General features: G+C 37.4%; 1 protein-coding gene across 2 annotated transcripts; it reads left to right on the plus strand.

Moving 5' to 3' along the window:
• Positions 1–13,559: 13,559 nt before the first annotated feature.
• cmasa (cytidine monophosphate N-acetylneuraminic acid synthetase a) lies at positions 13,560–20,960 on the plus strand. Of its 2 annotated transcripts, none has more exons than XM_074624217.1 (9): positions 13,560–13,923; positions 16,014–16,156; positions 16,293–16,448; positions 17,433–17,569; positions 17,689–17,783; positions 18,139–18,310; positions 18,397–18,562; positions 18,686–19,553; positions 19,806–20,960. In XM_074624217.1, the coding sequence occupies exons 1-8, from the start codon at positions 13,676–13,678 to the stop codon at positions 18,898–18,900; spliced, it is 1,332 nt and encodes a 443-aa protein (XP_074480318.1). In that variant the 5' UTR covers positions 13,560–13,675; the 3' UTR covers positions 18,901–19,553; positions 19,806–20,960. The 2 variants fall into 2 exon arrangements, with proteins under 2 accessions (XP_074480318.1, XP_074480317.1); XM_074624216.1 differs by having other exon boundaries at positions 13,578–13,923; positions 18,686–19,566; positions 19,811–20,960.
• Positions 20,961–21,474: the final 514 nt, after the last annotated feature.

The following is a 21,474-nucleotide window of genomic DNA, read 5'->3' on the forward strand; positions in this document are numbered from 1 at the left end:
AGAACCATCAACCTGTTGTGCTTTATTGGTGCACACAATCTGACTCTAAATGACGCTGGTGGCCAGACGACACATTTGGATTAGATGGAAAGACTGCAATCCTCCAACATTTGCACAGTGGTTTAGAGATATGTTGTATTTTATTAAGTTGGAGAAGATCAGGTTTACTATTAGAGGGTCAGCGGACGCGTTAGCGTTGATATGGCAACCTTTCCTGAGTCGAGTTAAAGGTCCCATATCGTGCTCATTTTCAGGTTCATACTTGTATTTTGTGTTTATACTAGAACATGTTTACATGCTGTAATGTTCAAAAAACACATTATTTTCCTCATACTGTCTGCTTGAATATACCTGTATTTACCGTCTGTCTGAAACGCTCCGTTTTAGTGCGTTTCAACAGAATAGCAACGGAATTGCGTTGCTAGGCAACAGCTTGGGTCCATGTTTACTTCCTGTCAGCTGATTTCATTCACATACACTGCAACAGGAAATAAACTGGGACGCATTTAGGATGTTTACGTTTAAAACCGTGTAACGGTCTAAATATTGTATATTTGTGACATCACAAATGGACTGAAATCCTAACGGCTTGTTTCGAACGCACAATTTCTAAATACGGGTTGTGTGTATTTCTCCGTGGATTCAGCGTTCTTATACTTTCACAGTATTTATATATCACTTAACTTACATTATAATATAAAAGACATCAGTGACATCAGTGAAGGCTATATTTAGAATATTTTCACCACTTTATCTCGCCATCAGACGGCCCTTTCCTTCTCCTTTCCGACGGGGAACTGAACTAAAAGAGATACATATCTACCGGTATGCTCTCTCTCTAAAGCCAGCTGGCTCAGATTACCTAAACAGTCGAGATACGTTTCACTTTCAGTTCAGTTCGCCATCGGAAAATCAAGATCTATCGATCCAAACGTGTTTGTGCAGTGGATTGTCAAAGTTGTATTAACAAAATTCTGAAATAATCATATGAAACTATAAAAGGAATCCATCGGTACCAACCAAGGACACAAAATAACGCTCCAAACTTATGCTAAATGTTGACGAGGAACATCTGTCATGGCCTGACACATCCAGTGGCTCTCTGTGGATTAATTCACTTTAAATGAACCAGAACATTTAAAAGAATAAAACCACATTTCACTAAAGGGTTAAGCAGACTGTGCTCTCAGAGAGGAAACTCCATCACATCAGTGTATCTGATAATTAGAGGCTGGTTTTTGTTCTCATGTGGTTTTCTACTGTAAATTATCAGTCACGGCTGATGGGAATGTATTTTCATCTCTCTGCTTGTTTTTAAGGTTTTAAAGGGAGCAGCGCCAACTTATCAAGCAGAGCTCTTTCACCTTCATAGTTCAGACCACAATCATTTAAGACTCACCTCTTCCCACTGGCGTTTAATTATCTTCTGATGTGCTGCAACTCTTATGTCACACACTTCGTATTTATTTGTATTATGTTCAACACGTTGGTGAACTGTGGATGTTTTTTTTTCTAATGTGCTATACAAATTAAGTTTGGCTGTTTGCTCATATTGTTACTATTTTAGATTCTTTAGCTTTTGCACTAAAGCTCGTCTGCACAGCGGACACTCAGGAGCTGCATGTTAAATATGTAAATGTAGTATTATATATAAAGGAGATTCTGGGGAGACTTGCACAGGTCTTTCACATAATGTTAAGCCGGGTTTCAACCAAAGGTTCCCGGGACTTTTAGTCCCTGGAATAAATCATTTTTTACCACTTATTTTTTTTTATCACTTTTAAATTTTTTTACCTCTTATTTTTATCACTTTAAAAACAAAAAAAGAGTTATCACTTATTTAATTTTTTCTAATTACTTTTATTTTTTTTATCACTTATTTTGATCGCGTATTTTTCATTATTTTTTATCACCATAAATTTTTTTTACAACTTATTTTTTTAAATTATTTATATCACTTATTTCTTTATTTTTTACCACTTTTAATTTTTTTACCAGTTATTTTTTTATTATTATTTTTTATCGCTTATTTATTCTTTGACCACTTATTTTTTTAAATAATTTTTACCAATTTCTTTTCATTTTTTGTATCACTTATTTTTTTATTGCAACAACAACAAATCACAGACGATACAACAGGTTGCTGATTACATTACACTAATAACTTTAAATAAAGTTATCATTAAAGTTATCATTATTAAACAGAATATTGTGGGTGTTGCTCAGACAAAACAAGCAATTTGAGTACGTCACGTTGGGCTTTGGGAAGTTGTAATGTGCATTTTATAGAAAACATTTATTAATACAGGAAAATAATCAGCAGATAAATCAATAATGAATATAATTGTTGGTTGCAGTCCTAACGTATATACTTACCTGTACTTCCTTACAGCTCATAGCTGGTTTATCTGCTGTGGGTTTAGTAGTACCATAGCACTAGTGTTTCAGCGATGCTGCCGTTCAACAGCAGTATCATAGTACTTTGATAGTACTTCATTTAGTATTCACCAGTAAGAAGACAAATAAGGGCCTGTAGGTATGTAAATGACTCATTCAGAGATCAGTGTTTGTCTTTTTCCCTCCCTGCTGAGTGTGTTTACAGCCCCCTCCCGCTCCACTGTTCCCATGTCTTTATAATTATCAACCCCTAACCGGCCTCCTGAAACACCTGAAACCTAAACATAATAACACACAGGAGGAGACAGAAGCACGGATCTAAAGGACAGATCTAGAAGCAATTATGTAACAGGACTGCAGACCAGGACTTTCTTTCTTTCACTGTTTCTCTCTCTATCTCTCTCTCTCTCTCTCTCTCTCTCTCTCTCTCTCACACACATCTCTAATGTCCATCTTTTCTCTGCTTTAACAACAAGGACTTTAACTCAGCCTTCACCTCAACCCTCCATCTCCATCATTTACTAAAATAAAACAGTTTCACAGCTGAGAAAGAATTATTTTATAACTTTTTTCTGACCTTATTAAGAACCAATATGTAGAATAGGACATGTGATGAAGGTGACGGAAACGAGCATAAAGCATTGTTTTTACACCAAATAAGGAAATATTTCACATTTTATATGTTATATGGGCTACAAAACGAAGAAAGGTCCAGTATGATATTGTCCTACATTGTGAGCGGACTTCTGAAACATGCATCACTTCAAAAGCCAAGTTTGTAAACAATTCTCATAACATTATTAAGTGATGAAACAATGTTAGATAAAGAAGAAAAGAATAAAAAAAAAAAAAAAAAAAATCCAAATAAATTTAAATAAAAAATGAAATAAAAAAACATGAATACAAATTAAAATGAAGATTAATCCAAGTAATTAATTAAAATTGAATATAATAAGAATAAATGAATGAATAAATAAATAAATACAAATTAAAATGAAGATTAATTCAAGTCATTAATTAAAATTAAATAGAATAAAAATAAATGAATGAATCTTCTTCTTTCTTTTTTCTTCCCCCCCTCTCATAAAAATACTGCTTTTAGATTTATATATGATGGTTATGTTATGGCATGTTGGCATGTTCTTTGTCTTATTCATTTATATTATATGATAAAATGAGGATTAATTGAGTCAGTAAATAAATAAAGAGTTTAAAAAAAAATATAAAACAATGTTTAATATGTTTTTTTAGCTGTTAAGGAGCACCCCAAACAGAACAGTTGAATTAAATTCTGAGTTTTTCAGGTGACGGGGCCTAAATGTACATTATCACTTCTAGTTAACAAAGAAATAGAAGCTCCAAACATGTAGAGAGGGAGAGAGAGAAATAACAGTAATGAGAGAGAGAAGAGAAGAGATGAGGTTGTGGATCAGGTTGAACTGGTCATCCTGCTCATCTCTCTCTCTCTGCATCTTTATCTCTCTTTTAACTGACTTCTGATTAACAGAGATTCAGACACACTGATGTTTGAGGCTTATTGATCTTTTTAGACTAAACACACATCCAGAGACGGTTTAGATACGGGTTAAAGGAGATGAGACAAAAAACGGGATAATGGTTTCGATGACAGTTAGGAAGGGGCTGTAAAAAAGAAAGACGACAAAGAAAAGGAGGAGGAGGAGGAGGAGGAGGAGGATGATGGCTCATCTGCCCGAACTCCTCCGACAGCCCCGGCGGCATACCGTTCATTCATTCAGCTCGCACCACTCCTCTCATCAGACACCTCTCCTTCATAACCGCTCTGATCTCTCTTCAACCACAGGCGTTGACGGCTGACGCATCTCTGCATGCGTTTTGTATTCTATCTATTTTAGAAGTTGTTTATCTGCACATGCAAATGTGAAACAGGTGATGCTCGCTGAGGGACGCATCGCCACAAGAGAGCCGGGAGGAGATCAAATCTAAATGACTTTGAATACTAAAATACACAAAAGCAACAATCTCTGCCAACCCTCACGAAGAAGTAGTATACTTCAAGTTATTATTGCAAAGTTCAAGTATATTTCCCAAGTATACTTTATGTAGTAAGTATACTAATATCAATTTACTAGTAGTATACTTGTAAGTGTACGACTTCAATACTTCTTGGGACTAAATTGGCCAACGTTTTAGTTTATAAAAGTAAACTTTTAAGTGTACTTCAAGCGTAAGAATAGTAAACTTTGAGTACACAACTAGCTTACATCTAAGTTTTATTTTGTTCTGCAACTATACTATAAGTATACTGATAAGATAATATCAATTTACTAGTAGTATACTTGTAAGTGCACTACTTCAATACTTCTTGGGACTAAATTGGCCAACGTTTTAGTTTATAAAAGTAAACTTTTAAGTGTACTTCAAGCGTAAGAATAGTAAACTTTGAGTACACAACTAGCTTACATCTAAGTTTTATTTTGTACTGCAACTATACTATAAGTATATAGATAGTTTTACACTTTACGTCAATACTTCTTGGGACTAAACTGGCCCACTTTTTAGTTTATAAAAGTACACTTTAAGTGTAAGTATTGTCATGATAGGTTACTAGTTTTATACTTGTAGCCCACTCTTTAGTTCATGAAAGTGCACTTTAAAGTATACTCAGTAGACTACTAGTTTAATAGTTTTTATACTGCAAGTATACTAGTATATACTTGTAGCCCACTTTGTAGTTTTTGAAAATGCACTTTAAAGTATACTCAGTAAACTACTAGTTTAATAGTTTTTATACTACAAGTATACTAACTTATACTTTTCTTAAGTATATCCTGCTCAAAAGTTAAGCACAAGTATGAGCCAAGTATACTTAGACTTTTCTGTATACTTGTCAGTATGGGCTAAGTATACTTTTGTTAGTATATCGCTGATAGGTACATAAAAAGTAAACTGAAAGTATACTCTCTTATTTTAAGTTTACTAATAGCACACTTGAATAAACTTCTTTATGGTAAGGGTAAGTAAAGTTCAAGTATATTTCCCAAGTATACTTTATGTAGTAAGTATACTAATGTACTAGTAGTATACTTGTAAGTGTACGACTTCAATACTTCTTGGGACCACATTGGTCCACTTTTTAGTTTATAAAAGTAAACTTTTAAGTGTACTTTTAGTGTAAGAATAGTAATCTTTGAGTACACAACTAGTTTACATCTAAGTTGTATTTTGTAAAGCATGCTATACTATAAGTATACAGATAGTTTTATACTTGTAAGTGCACTTAAAAGAGATTATAAAAAGATTTTGAATGCAGGATTTTAATTTGTAGAGGAGTATTTTCACAGTGTGGTATTAGTACTTTTACTTACAGCATATGATCTGAATATTCTTCCTTCGCTGTTTAACAGTATAGCGTGACAGTTGTTGATATACCTGATGTATTAACATGACAGACGGAGGTTGAGCTGAAGAATGTCACAACAAAGCGAAGCATGGTGTCGCTTCTGCAGCGCAGTTATTTCTCTGGGCTATATCAGGAGACTGATGAGTGTGTTTTTATGGTATGTAGCACAAAGTGCTGTTGCTATGGTTACCTGAACCGGTATGTTTACAACACCTATGGATAATGTAAATGTACGACTTTGGCGGCTCCTAGTGTCGGTATTAAAAAAGAAACTATGACTCACAACAATGCACTATGTTCCCCTTTTATGAAACAATATTATATGTCTAGGGCTTTTATTTTGAAAGGTAAGATCGAAAGGCAAGGCAAGTTTATTTACATTTCATACACAAAGGCAATTCAAAGTGCTTTACATACTGTATATAAAAGCAAGATAAAAGAGCACAAAGTGAGATAAAAACGAATAAAAGAATATAAAAGTATAAGTTAAAAGAAAAAAAAAGAAAAAGAGTGGATCTGATCTGTGCCGCCTTTGTCAAGGTTGAAAGGAGAAATAAAGTTTGCAGTCTTGGTTCGGACTACGGAGCCGCCGTGTCTCATAAATATAAAATATAGGTTTAGATTGGTTGATGCATTTATTCGCAGCGCAAAAGCTCAGGAAATCAACCTGTAATATGCTGTGATGCTAACATGCTGGAGTTTAGCAGGATATATTCACCCTGGGTTCATGCCATTACCTCATTTCACATCTTCGTTTCCTTCACTTGCGTCTCTTTGTTTGTGTCTTAGCTTCGCCCTCATGAGATGCGAGGGAGAGATACGAGGACAGAGGAATCCTCACTTGGGAAATGGTCATTCGAGGTCAACGCCTAACCTGAACTATACCTTCTAGACATTACACATCCTCAACTCTGCCAAGTGTTTAAATTCCTGAAAGTTTGCGTGTTTGCATACTAACATTTGCTCATAAGCACCAAACACAAAGTACAGCTGAGGCTGAATGTCATTGCAGTTCTTTGGTCTCACACAACCTGGAAATGTTGACCTGATGATGGCACTAGATGAAAAGTTAACACCATAAATCAGTGTCTAAAAGGTGCAGTAGGGTTGGCAACGCTCTTCATTTGTTGAAATTCTCATTAAATCCTGACAGCAACCAATAAATCAAATGCTCCAACAAAAAAATCTGTGGCTGTAACAGGATTGTAATAAGCTACCTGCCTGTCTACCTGGGCACACTCTGATATGTTTTCATTCATAATGATAATTTTGGGCGCGTGGCTTTAGTGTTGCCAACTTGGTGACTTTCTCTCTAGATTTATGGACTTTTTGAGCCAGCGCTGCAGCTACTTTCATTGGAAAACAGTTGGCAACACCGGGCTGGCTTTTTAGGTTGGATAATTTTTTTAAATCTAGCGTACTAGCGTACGTGCTAGTTTCTCAATGTTACCAACCCTAGCATTAAATTCCACCATCTATTACGAGACTACAACACTGTTTTAAAGGTCCCATATTATAAAAAAGTGAGATTTTCATGTTTTTTTTATTATAAAGCAGGCTTAAGTTCTATATAAATACTGTGAAAGTATCGAAACACTCAATCCACAGGGAATTACACACAGCCCGTATTCAGAAACTCTGCATTTGAAACAAGCCGTTAGGGATTACTGTCCATTTGTGATGTCACAAATATACAATATTTAGACCTTTGACACAATTTTAAACGTAAACATTCTAAATGTGTCCCAGTTTATTTCCTGGTTGCAGTGTATGTGAATGACATCAGCTGACAGGAAGTAAACATGGCCCCAAGCTGTTGCCTAGCAACGCAATTATGTTGCAATTCCGTCAAAATGCGCTAAAACGGAGCGTTTCAGACAGAGGGTGAATACAGGTATATTCAGGCTGACAGCATGAGGAAAATAAAGTTTTTTTTTAACATGTAAACATGTTCTAGTAGAAACACAAAATACAAGTATGAACCTGAAAATGAGCACGATATGGGACCTTTAAAGTTAATATTTGACTGTAAAAAGTCATTATGGAGCTTTGAAATTTAGATAGATGAACTCTACACCATCACACAGCACTTTACTTACCTTCATAGTATATGTATTTGTATTCACTGTATGTGTAATGTGTGCATAGAGTGCTCCAGGGATGATTTGTAGGCCAATCAGGAAGTTAGCATCGCCCTGGTTCCCTCCACTAAAAGCCAACGGGGTTGTTCCATTGGGTTTTGGATTACTGCAGAAAATATAAACTCTGTGGCAAACAAACGTTTATGATACTGACACGTTTTGTTCAGCAAGATAATCTCCACAAATGAACACCACCTTTATGATTTTTGAAGTGTAAATGCAATCACCAGAAGTAAAAAGCTAACGTCCTTCTTGCTCTTTTAATCTGGTGCAAAGAAAGTAATAAAGTGTGATAATAGGAGTCTGGTTTGAGACACTTCTTTACTGACCTTTCTGTGTTTTGGACTTTCGATTATCATCATCAGTATGTGTCCCTCCCTCTGTCAATGTCATGTTATAAGGTCAGCTTGCATTTTGTTTTCTCAGCAGTGTCTGGAAGCACTGGTCAGGTAGCATGTGTATGAGTGTGTTGCATGTGTTTTTGTTTACACAAAGAAAAGCTGACAATGAAGTATGTGTCCTAACTGTGAGCTGATGTGTTCGGGTGAAACGTTTCATTCGATTGATGTGTATAAAAGCTTTTATTCTTCTCAGAAATGAAAGCAAAAGGAAGCAGAAACGTCTCAACGAGCTACAGAAGATGAGGGAGAACTCATTAAGACAGAGGAATACAAACATGAGATGGGCGGTGTAAGGAAGAACACGCTGTGTTAGCTATTAAAGTGTTTAAAGACTTAAAGGTCACCTATTATGCAAAATGCACTTTTCCATGTCTTTTAAACATCAATATCTGTCCCCAGTGTGTCTACAAGTCACCATAGTATCATAAAAGACCATCCTCTCTCTTTTTCTCCTGCTCCGTTTGTCCGGAAATGGGTGTCGAAAAACGCTGCGCAGCTTTTCCTTCTCTTCTGACGTCATTAGAGAAATGCAAGCCACGTGAGGGTTTCCTGGTCGAACCAGAGAGAACCTTCAGTAGCTGACCCCGCCCCACAGCGCGTCACTGTCTCTCCTCCTCAACCTAACTTGAGCAAAGTAGCTCCTACTGTTAGTCTGCAAGAACCAGCAGAACAGGCTTCATGTACTCCCATCATCTAAATATAACATGTTCTTTCACAAAGGCTTTATGTAATTACACTGTTTAAACAGATGATATTTATATATTATATATATTTGATGTCATGCATGTAGCAGAGTACAGGTAGTAAATAGTGACTGTAAGCAACACAACACATTTCTGTTTTACAGTCAAACTTTATTTGAGTTGACAGATGACAATATTAATTATTCACAGCATTTGTAATCATCTCACCTGTTAGTTAGTTATGTTAACATGGTACAGGAGAAAGTCTTTCAGCTCTGGTAAACTATGGTAAGCTAAGCTCCGGTGGTCTGTAGTCATGGTAACACAGAGACAGCTACTACTGTAAATAATATACCATTACTCTGATCTTCCATACATTTATCTTTTAGCAGAAATAATGAACTGACTACTGTTTCACATCTTCTATTTTCCACCCTGATGGTCGCTGTGTTTACACACCGTGTCATAGCGGTAGCATGTAGCTAACCCGTTAGCATGTAGCTACATGCTAACGGGTTAGCTCTGTATCTCCCATCTGTTCACAGCTATCTGCTCTCAGCTGTCTGCTCTCAGCTGTCTGCTCACAGCTATCTGCTCTCAGCTGTCTGCTCTCAGCTGTCTGCTCTCAGCTGTCTGCTCACAGCTATCTGCTCTCAGCTGTCTGCTCTCAGCTGTCTGCTCTCAGCTATCTGCTTTCAGCTGTCTGCTCACAGCTGTCTGCTCTCAGCTATCTGCTTTCAGCTATCTGCTCTCAGCTGTCTGCTCTCAGCTATCTGCTCTCAGCTGTCTGCTCACAGCTATCTGCTCTCAGCTGTCTGCTCTCAGCTATCTGCTCTCAGCTGTCTGCTCACAGCTATCTGCTCTCAGCTGTCTGCTCTCAGCTATCTGCTCACAGCTATCTGCTCTCAGCTGTCTGCTCACAGCTGTCTGCTCTCAGCTATCTGCTTTCAGCTGTCTGCTCTCAGCCGTCTGCTCTCAGCTATCTGCTCTCAGCTATCTGCTCTCAGCTGTCTGCTCACAGCTATCTGCTCACAGCTGTCTGCTCACAGCTATCTGCTCTCAGCTGTCTGCTCTCAGCTGTCTGCTCTCAGCTGTCTGCTCACAGCTGTCTGCTCACAGCTATCTGCTCTCAGCTGTCTGCTCACAGCTATCTGCTCACAGCTGTCTGCTCTCAGCTATCTGCTCTCAGCTGTCTGCTCTCAGCTGTCTGCTCACAGCTATCTGCTCACAGCTGTCTGCTCTCAGCTATCTGCTCTCAGCTGTCTGCTCACAGCTATCTGCTCACAGCTGTCTGCTCTCAGCTATCTGCTCTCAGCTGTCTGCTCTCAGCTATCTGCTCACAGCTGTCTGCTCACAGCTGTCTGCTCTCAGCTGTCTGCTCTCAGCTATCTGCTCACAGCTATCTGCTCTCAGCTATCTGCTCTCAGCTGTCTGCTCTCAGCTGTCTGCTCTCAGCTGTCTGCTCTCAGCTGTCTGCTCTCAGCTATCTGCTCACAGCTATCTGCTCTCAGCTATCTGCTCTCAGCTGTCTGCTCTCCTCTGGGATGATTCTGTCGGTCATTTCTCACAGATGGATCTGTAAAGACAGACGTAAAACAGAGTGTATGTTTACGGTTTACAGAGTTGATGCATGAGGTAAACACTGAGCTAACTAACAGAGATATAAATAGTATTATTTACCTGAGCGAAACCGTCAGGAAAACCTGGAATCTGGACCGCAGATGTTGATCATTTGTCGCCGATTTCTGATCAGATTCCTCCGGTCACGTGCGCTGGGTGAAGTTTCTGGTTTATAAACTTTAAAGTGGTTTATAAACTTTATTCTAGCTCCTCTCTCTCCAGAGCTTCTCCGGGAGGGAGGGGGAGATAGTGACGCTGTGTTGTTGAGGACGTTTGATTGACAGAAAACGCTGACCAATCAGAGCAGAGTGGGAGGAGACAGGCTGTGAATCAGGGGTTTTCAGACAGAGGCTGAATTAGGCTCTGAGGCAGGCAGACTCAGGCTGCAGTATGAGAAGAATAAAGGGTTTTTTGAACATTGCAGCATGTAAAAATGTTCTAGTGCAACATTAAAATACATCTATGAACCTGGAAATGAGCATAATATGTGACCTTTAAATGTCAACCGGCCTTTGACAGCTCCGAGGTGGAGCACGTCTGTCAGGTCCTGCAGTCGAGATGTCAGCTGTCAAACTCAGTTATGTAATAATTACTGTAGTCGACGCCTTTCCAGACCGCACACACAATTACAGGTGTGTCCTTTAGAGCTGCATTAATTAAATGTTTAGCTTCACGGAAACAAGTCGTAAACAAAGACTTATTTCCTCCTTATTATTAGATAACAGTTGCCTAACCAAGTTTTGTTGTGGTTTTTGTTTAAATTTATTACCACAAGTTTTAACAGTTTAAAGGACCAGTGTGCAGCATTTCTATTGGCAGAAATGGACGTGCAGAGTCCAATAATAATTCTCACTATGAGCTACATATTTATTATTTGACATTTGATATATATATATCTAAAAAAATATATATGTGAATAAGAATGAAATAAAATACAAAATATATTAAAAAAAAATACAGAGAAGTACAATGTAATGTTCCTTACTGGTTAAGAAGAAAAGACAGACAAAATATATAGTATATTTTGATTTCTATGTTACTATTAATTTTACATAAAGCCTTATTGTTGTTATGTTTAAATTAATTATAAAAAGATAAATATTGAGCTTGGATTTTTACAGTTTTTGTAGTAAAATGAAGTACTGGATTTTATTTATTTATTTATTTATTAATTAATTAATTGATTAACTTATTTTTTTTTTTTTACTTACTTACTTATTTATTTACTTATTTATCTATTTCCTTTCATATTGTGTTCAAAATAAAACAAAATCCCAACTATCCCATTTATTTATTTTCTCATTCATTCATTTATTTTTATTCTATTTTATTTTAATTAATTACTTGAATTAATCTTCAATTTCATTTGTATTCATTTTTAATTTAATTTTTTAATTTAAAATTATTTGTATTGATTATTCTTTTAATTTCTTATTCTTTTTTCTTCATCTGACATTGTTTCATAACTTAATAATGTTATGAGAATTGCTTACAAACTTGGTTTTTGAAGTGTCTTTTGTTTTTTGTCTGAGTCCACAAAAATCCCAATTATCTTTATTTATTTGTTTATTTGTTTATTTATTTGTTTACTTATTTATTTGTTTATTTATTTATTTATTTATTACCTATCATATTGTGTTCAAAATAATAGTCCAGACTAGTCCACAAAAATCCCAATTATCCCTCATCGATTTAAAATCTGAATTCTGCCTTATTTGACAATGTTTATATTTATATTAAAAAAGATTTATGTGACTGAATGCTATTTCATTAAAAAGATTAGACAAGAAAATTTGACGATGAATGAAAAAAACCCAGACAATTTGCACTTCATGTCAAGAGATGGTGCTGTTGATCAGTGAAACAGAGCGAAGGTTGGCAAACTGATCAGGTTTACCTGCTGCTCCAGTTTTTAATCATAAATCAACACATGAATAGTTTCGATCAGCAGGTTCAGCAGCTTTGCTTGGTTTTAATCCGCCCATTTAATTGGATGAACAGGCGTTATAAAATAACATGAATTTCTGTGACTCACTCCTGCAGGTGCAAAGAGGAGTTGAGGTGAGGTGAGGTGAATCAAGGATTAGAGAAGACAAATCAACCATCTCTACACGTCTACAGATGAACTGTGGAGAGCAGCAATCAGAGATATATAGGATGTTTATATATCTATAGCAGCAATACAAAGCTGAATAAGAAGAAGAAGAAGAAGAAGAAGAAGAAGAAGAAGAACAGCAACAAGAAGATAGCAGAAGGTCAGATATATACAGTGTGGATGGTAGTATATATATATATATATATATATATATATATATATATATATATATATATATATATACAGTGTGGACGGTAGTATATATATATATACAATGTGAACGGTAGTATAAATATATATACACTATACTAGGTCAGATATATACAGTGTGGACGGTAGTATATATACATATATATACATATATATATGTATATATATATATATTTTAAAATATATATATATATACACACATAGTATATAAATATATACATATACATATATGTATATATATGTATATAAATATATATATATATATTTATAGATATATAAACATATACATAAATATATATAGTATATATATACTATATATATATATTTATATATATAGTATATATAAATATATATATGTATATATATATTTATATATATACATATATATATATATATATAAACAGTATAGACAGTATAAATATAAATACTAAATATATATAATATATACACAGAAGCAGAAGCAGTAGATAGTAGACAGTAGATAGTAGACAGTAGATAGTAGACAGTAGATAGTAGACAGTAGATAGTAGACAGTAGATAGTAGACAGTAGATAGTAGTAGTCCTCCTCCGCAGCAGTAGGTGGAGGTAAACAGCTGTAAACTAACAGAAAGCAGAAGAAGTGGAGCCGGAATTGACCACAGATCTTCATTGAGCCAGTAGTGCCATCCTGCTTACAGTTACTACCTCCAGGTTATCTCTATCACAGACTCACCCTGCTCGGACCTTTGTGTTTGTCTCCGTAGTGATGTCGTCCAGCAGGAAGAGAGGATCGTCCTCCGGAGATAACGGAGAGGCTGCAGGGTCTACTGGAGGATCTGTGCCCGCGGGTAAGCGCAGCAGAGCGGACCCGGACAGCCAGAGACACGTCGCTGTTCTGGTTCTAGCGAGAGGAGGAAGCAAAGGGATCCCTCTGAAGAACATCAAGATGTTAGCAGGAGTTCCTCTGCTGGGATGGGTCCTCAGAGCTGCTCTCAACACCGAGGGGATACACAGGTATTATACATATACATATAGATATAACACTGAGGGGATACACAGGTATTATACATATACATATACATATAACATAGAGGGGATACACAGGTATTATACATATAAATATACATATAACACCGAGGGGATACACAGGTATTATACATATACATATAGATATAACACCGAGGGAATACACAGGTATTATACATATACATATACATATAACACCGAGGGGATACACAGGTATTATACATATACATATACATATAACACCGAGGGGATACACAGGTATTATACATATAAATATAGATATAACACTGAGGGGATACACAGGTATTATACATATAAATATACATATAACACCGAGGGGATACACAGGTATTATACATATAAATATAGATATAACACTGAGGGGATACACAGGTATTATACATATAAATATACATATAACACCGAGGGGATACACAGGTATTATACATATACATATACATATAACACCGAGGGGATACACAGGTATTATACATATACATATACATATAACACCGAGGGGATACACAGGTATTATACATATAAATATACATATAACATAGAGGGGATACACAGGTATTATACATATACATATACATATAACACCGAGGGGATACACAGGTATTATACATATACATATAGATATAACACCGAGGGGATACACAGGTATTATACATATACATATACATATAACACCGAGGGGATACACAGGTATTATACATATAAATATACATATAACACCGAGGGGATACACAGGTATTATACATATACATATAGATATAACACTGAGGGGATACACAGGTATTATACATATACATATAGATATAACACCGAGGGGATACACAGGTATTATACATATACATATACATATAACATAGAGGGGATACACAGGTATTATACATATACATATAGATATAACACTGAGGGGATACACAGGTATTATAAATATAAATATAAATATAACATAGAGGGAATACACAGGTATTATACATATACATATAGATATAACACTGAGGGGATACACAGGTATTATAAATATAAATATACATATAACATAGAGGGAATACACAGGTATTACATTACATTAATGAAGGCTATATGAACTGTTACTGGGAGATAACACCACAACTTTAACCACCCTAATATACTGTAATCACTTACTTAGTATTTATTTGTGTATATTATATCATATTATATTATATTATAACATTTCCACATATAGCATATATATATATATATATTCTATATATATTCTGTATATATATATATATATATAGAATAGACAGTATAAATATAGATACATATAAATTAGTATTTATTGTGTATATTATATTATGTTATAACATTTCCACATGTATAGCTGTCTGGTTCTTTATGGCCTCAGGTTACATTATTCTACCTACACTAACTCCTCCATGTTTGTATGTTTGTTTTGTTAATTCTGCTGGAGGCAATCTTTTATAAATATAAATACACTGTACTAGGTCAGATTTATACAATGTGCATGGTAGTATAAATATATGTATATATATACACAGTATGAATATAAATACACTATACTCGGTCATATATATATATTATCTAATAAATCGTATTAATTTTCGATTAATCTGTTTATTATTTTCTCGATTAATTGATTAGTTGTTTGCTTGAAAAATATTGATCAGTGTTTCCCAAAGCCCAAGATGACATCCTCAAATATCTTGTTTTGTCCTTAACTCAAAGATATTCACTTTACTGTCACAGAGGAGTAAAGAAACCAGAAAATATTCACATTTAAGAAGCTGCAATCAGAGAATTTAGACTTTTATTTTTCTTAATAAATTACTCAAACGGATTAATCGATTATCAAAATAGTTGGCGATTAATTCTATATTTGATAACTAATCGATTAATCGTTGCAACTCCAAACAGATCATGCATTGCATACTAGCTTTGGCTATAATATGCTATATATTTGTCCCTATAAAAAGTTATGTTGCACATGTGGTCCATAGAAGAAAAAGACATTAGACATATAATATAGATATTGATGTGAAAAGAGATGATTACAAATATGTAACGCACCTTCCTTTTCCTAGCGTTTGGGTATCGACTGACCATGACGAGATCGAGAAGGTGGCTAAATCGTGGGGTGCCAAGGTGCACCGCAGGAGTCCTGAAGTCTCCAGAGACTCGTCTTCGTCCCTGGAGACCATCCAAGAGTTTGCCCGGGTCCACCCCGGTATGTAAACTACAGCAGGCCAGGCTGCGTATTGATTTAATACCGCCAACACGGCATGTTTGATCAGTGAGGCACCTCAGAGTGAACACAAAGCAGCTGTTTGATTTAATGTTGACTTTGTTGTTTGTCGTGACAGAGGTGGACGTGCTGTGTAACATTCAGGCGACGTCGCCGTGTCTCCAGCCGTTCCACGTGAAGGGAGCTCTGGAGATGATCACCAAGAAGGGCTTCGATTCGGTCTTCTCTGTGGTCCGGAGACATCAGTTCCGCTGGCAGGAGGTCAAGAAAGGATGTAAGTAGGGATGTCCATAATTAACCGTTTAACCGTTAACCGACATTAAGCATTTTAACCGGTTAACGCTATCGGTTAAAGCGGTTAAAAGAAATGTTAATAATGAACTCTGAGCGGCTCAGAGGAGCGGCTCGTCACTTTAAGAGGCGGAGCCGGAGTTGCAGGATACAAGAAGTCGGCTCCGATCTCTCCAGCTCGCTTGAGCGGAGTTGTAGTTTCGTAGCATTTATTCAGCAACAAATAAACTGCACACACACTGCTACACCTACGTTCACAGCTAGAACGCCACCAACAACCTCACACTCACCGCCAACACACACACACGGTCTGTTGGAAACTCGCTAAAGTTACTCAGACTACGTGTGGCCTATAATCAGATATAGAAAAAGCATTTTTTACTAACTCTAATTTAACAAAAAAAAGTAGAAAGACAGGCAGCTCTTCACGTGGAACCATCTCAGAGGTCATCTTTAAAATGTGTCCCTCAGGACGGGATTTAAATGACAGGAGGTAACTGCGGCTGTGGGGATGAAAAATGACTCACATACACACTCTGGATTAAAAACCCTTACCAGTACAGCTAATAGAAATAAATCCAGTCCCAATAAAGCCGTCAAATGCCTAAGGGGGGAAACTAAAACAGCATAACTTGTAAGCTCGTAAAACTGTGATTTTTATCCATAAGGTAACCTGTTGCACCAGATCCTGTCTTTCATAATATATGGGCTGTTTCCAAACTCAAGTTCTCGTCAGTTTCTCTTTCATGAGACTTTCTTAAGAGATCCCATCACCACCAGCGAGGCAGAAGAAGAGTTTATTGTCTGGTGTTGTTGTCCAGAATAGTTTGTATTCTTTACCCACTGAAAGAAGCAGAACAGGTATCAGGAGCAGGTTTAGTGTCTGTGTCCGTGACGGTGACGTGCGTTCTCATTGTGTAGTTGTCAAAGTATAAATAGATTTAACCCTTACCCTGCCTCCTTCTAGCTGCCGAGTTGACGAAGCCGTTTAACCTGGACCCGGCCAACCGGCCGCGGCGTCAGGACTGGGACGGAGAGCTGTGTGAGAACGGCTCCTTTTACTTCACCACCAGAGACCTCCTCATGAACAAGGGACTTCTGCAGGTAACGTGTGACCAAAGGTGACCTTTTGAAAAAGACCGTAACTCATCTTCTTCCACAATTTAATTTTCTAAGTTTGTGTGCGCTCACATTTTTCTGTTTGTGCTTCCGTCTCTCTTCAGGGCGGTAAGGTAGCGTACTTCGAGATGCTGCCAGAGTACAGCGTGGACATCGATGTGGACATCGACTGGCCTGTGGCAGAACAGAGGGTTCTCAGGTGAGATGCACACCAGGGCTCGGCGATTTCTGTCATTTTATTTTCATAATTTGAGGCTTTGTCCCCTCGAGAATTCAACTTCAATTAAAGGTGTTAAATGCAAAATTAGGAGCACATCTATCGCCTCTGCAGCGGCGTTAACAGCTGTAACCGCCGTATGATGCGGCCGGCCCAGCTACGTCAACAAAGCATGGACAAGCTCTGCTTACAACACACACAGAGGCCCCAATAATTTCCTTGTTTGCAGGGCATACTTGCTCATCTTTCACCAAAGAGTCTGGTGTGATTCGAGTCGATCATCTCTTTCCCCACTCTTTAGTTTCTCTTCTTCTTCTTTCCCCCACTCTGTCCTCAGGTATGGCTACTTCGGTCCGGCCACGCCAGAGGTGGTCCGTCTGATGTTCTGCAACGTTTCCGGGTGTTTAACGGACGGAAGGATCTTCCTGTCTGTGTCCGGAGAGGAGATGGTGTCCATGAACACCAGAGACACCACGGGCATCCGCATGCTGCAGGATGAAAAAATGGAGGTTTGAAATTTATCGACACTTTAAAAAAAAGCAGCGCTGAGTTGTCAGGTGGCCGCGCACTACCCGTCTGTCTCTGGCTCCACCAGGTGGTGCTGCTGACCTCCGACGTGGACCCCGTGGCCCAGTCGCTGGCTGATAAACTGTCCAAGAGGACGGGCTGCCAGGTCGTGCAGGTGGGGAAGGAGCCGCTGAAGGATCTGAAGCCGATGGTGGAGCAGAGGAAGCTGGAATGGAAGGATGTGGCGTACATGGGTAAAGCAGCTGTTAAATAATTACAAGAATCAATCAATCAAACAACCCCACTTCAAAACACCCAAACTGTCCCTTTAATATGCAGTCTTTATATATCTATGTGATGTTTATTTCTCCTCTCAGGTAACGACAAACAGGACGTCGACTGTCTGAAACAGGCGGGTTTGAGCGCAGTACCCAGAGAAGCTCCGACGGTGGCCATTAACGCCGCCAAGTACACCTGCCACAGTGTCGGGGGGATGGGAGCCTTGAGGGAGTTCGCCGAACACATTCTCCTGCAGAGAGAGAAAGCGAAGGCGCAGATGGAGCAGCACCGCATCGACCGCTGCAACTTCTAACGCTGAATGTGAACATCCCCGTGGAAAGGCTTTAAGAGTCGGTGCAGTTCATGCACTAATAATAGAAGTAGTCAAACAGTGCACATAGGAACATTATCTGACATGAAGATCTATTTTTGGAGTTAGCAGAATTTGAGTAATTAACTGTTTACAGTCAAATCTCACGCAATCAAGTTGTCCTGTCGTCAACTTTTTTGTCGGTTACAAAATGTGAGATTATCAGTAGTTAAAAAAGAAAATGAATTGCAGTAATACTGTGAATATTACAACGGAATCAGAAGTTAACCGACCTTGGTGTATTGTAACACGCGGGAGGCAGAATCCTCCTTGTCGACTGAGCATAAAGACACAAAACGGCACCGAACTACTAGACTAAAAACTGCTATTTTTGTCTTTTAAAACAAAGACACAGTAAAGAAAACAACCAAATCTAAGTGGAATACTGACGCAGTAAAACATTTCTTATTTGTAAACCAGAAGAAACAGATTTACCTGTTACTGAAGTTCTTAAAGGTACTATTCTTTTTTTTTTTAAATACCACAAAATCTAAAGATATGATATTATGAAACAGAAAACATGTTGTTGTTATTATATAGACCCTTTTACAGTCTTCAAACAATAGGGAATGGGAATCGTGGAACATTCGGGTAGCGTACAGAGCTACAGTAGACTCATTACACCTGTCAGCAGTCCAAATATGTAAATCTTTGGAGGCAGGTATATGACCTTAAGATCTACGAGCCAAATGCCAACTACACAATCATCCGGACAGAAATAAGCCAGCTAATGTTATGCTAACGGACTACTAACAAAACGTCTGACTATATACTATACATACTACAGTTTGTAGGTAGATGACTACCTAGATGACGTAGGTAGGTGCATTTTTTAATCGTGTCCTCAGTCCAGTATTTAGTGACCGTGTTAACAGCCGAATGCGTCGCGTTGGCTCGTTATGACGGCAGCTGTTGAAAACCAAAACAGAACATCTAAAAGCCTTCAATCAATCTTAAATATATATTAGGGCGATTAAAAACGCGTTAACGCAAATTCATTTTACCGTCACTTATTTGTGTAACGAAGTGGATCTTGCAGAGGTTGTAGCAGATTTAAAACTAGAGTGGAGATACTGGTTTTAAATACTTGATTTGAAAACTTGAAAAAATGTGTGATTCATTTTGCAATTAATCACGATTAACTCAGGACAATCATGCGATTAATCACGATTGAATATTTCAATCGTTCGACAGCCCTAATAGATACTCATCTGTGTTTATCATTTACACCGCCGACCATTTACGGAAGTTACTATGAGCAACAACGGACGCATTCGACTGAAAGTCACCAGTTAACACGGTCATCAGATATTATTAGAGATACAGTCGCTTCATATTTAAAATGCTGAAGTATTTTATATATAAAGGTGAAGCATATATATATATATATAGCACTTTTTGACAAATTTTCTTTACTCTTTCTACCCGTAAACATCTCATCTTAGAAAAAAACGGTTGCCTCTGTCATGCTGCAGTGTGTTCTTTATATTCCTCATGTGCCCTGACAGCTTATAGTTTGATATTTTGGGTGTTTATTCGCTTCGTTTCCAAGAGTTCGATGAGAAGATCGGTACCACTCACCGCACAGCTGTTTCCAGTCTCTATGCTAAGCTAAGCTAGAGTGGTATCGACCTTTAAATTGAACTCTCGGCAAGAATAAAAGTATTTTGCCACCATGTTGAACTTTTGCTTTAACTTGAAACATCCCCGAAGCACCTGAATGCAGCATTAGGTGAATGTTGTGCCTGTTGCTGTGCGGTAACCTCCCGGTTCCAAACAGCGAGGATTGATGGGTATTCCTTTGTTATGTGGTCTAGTAAGAGGCCCGATGGGGCTGGTTTCATGTGGTGCAGGATTTGCTTTTGAAGGTTATATTTATTGATGTATGATTTGTGGTAATCTTATTTCTATCATGTTGATTTGCATGTTTGATTGTTTTGTTGGGAGTGTTTATGTTTTTGTTGTTGTGCGAATCATTTTTAATGAAGTTGTCTGTTGAAGATCATTGGAAGTCTTGTGTTTTTAATGTGCCAACACAACTCAACAGGGACACGAAACAACAAATGTTGGTAGGTAGATTTTGTTACCTTAGTAAGGACAGAGCTAGGCTAGCTGTTTCCCCCTGTTTCCAGTCACTATGCTAAGCTAACTGGCTTCAGCTTCATTTTTACCGACCAGACATGAGGCGGTATCGACAAGAAAGCAAATAAGTATCTTTCCTTCATGATCTGTAATAATTAATCTGTCGATTATTTTTTTGATGAATCAATTAACAGTTAAGTCCAATGGTTCCCAACCTGGGGGTCCCGACCCCCACTAGGGGTCGCCAAAGCTTCATGCGAGGCCTTTTTGATTTTATGGGTTGTAAGACAACTTTTTTAAAAACTATACAGTCGGCCTATATCTCAGCATTTCATTAATTTCTGTGGAGAAAAACTAAACGAACTTGTTATTTTTAAAGTTTGGATTGTTATTCAAGATATAAACTTAAAAATTAGAAAAGTACGCAGTTAAATC

The sequence above is a fragment of the Sebastes fasciatus genome, chromosome 22 (assembly GCF_043250625.1).
Source record: "Sebastes fasciatus isolate fSebFas1 chromosome 22, fSebFas1.pri, whole genome shotgun sequence".
NCBI classification, from domain to species: domain Eukaryota; kingdom Metazoa; phylum Chordata; class Actinopteri; order Perciformes; family Sebastidae; genus Sebastes; species Sebastes fasciatus.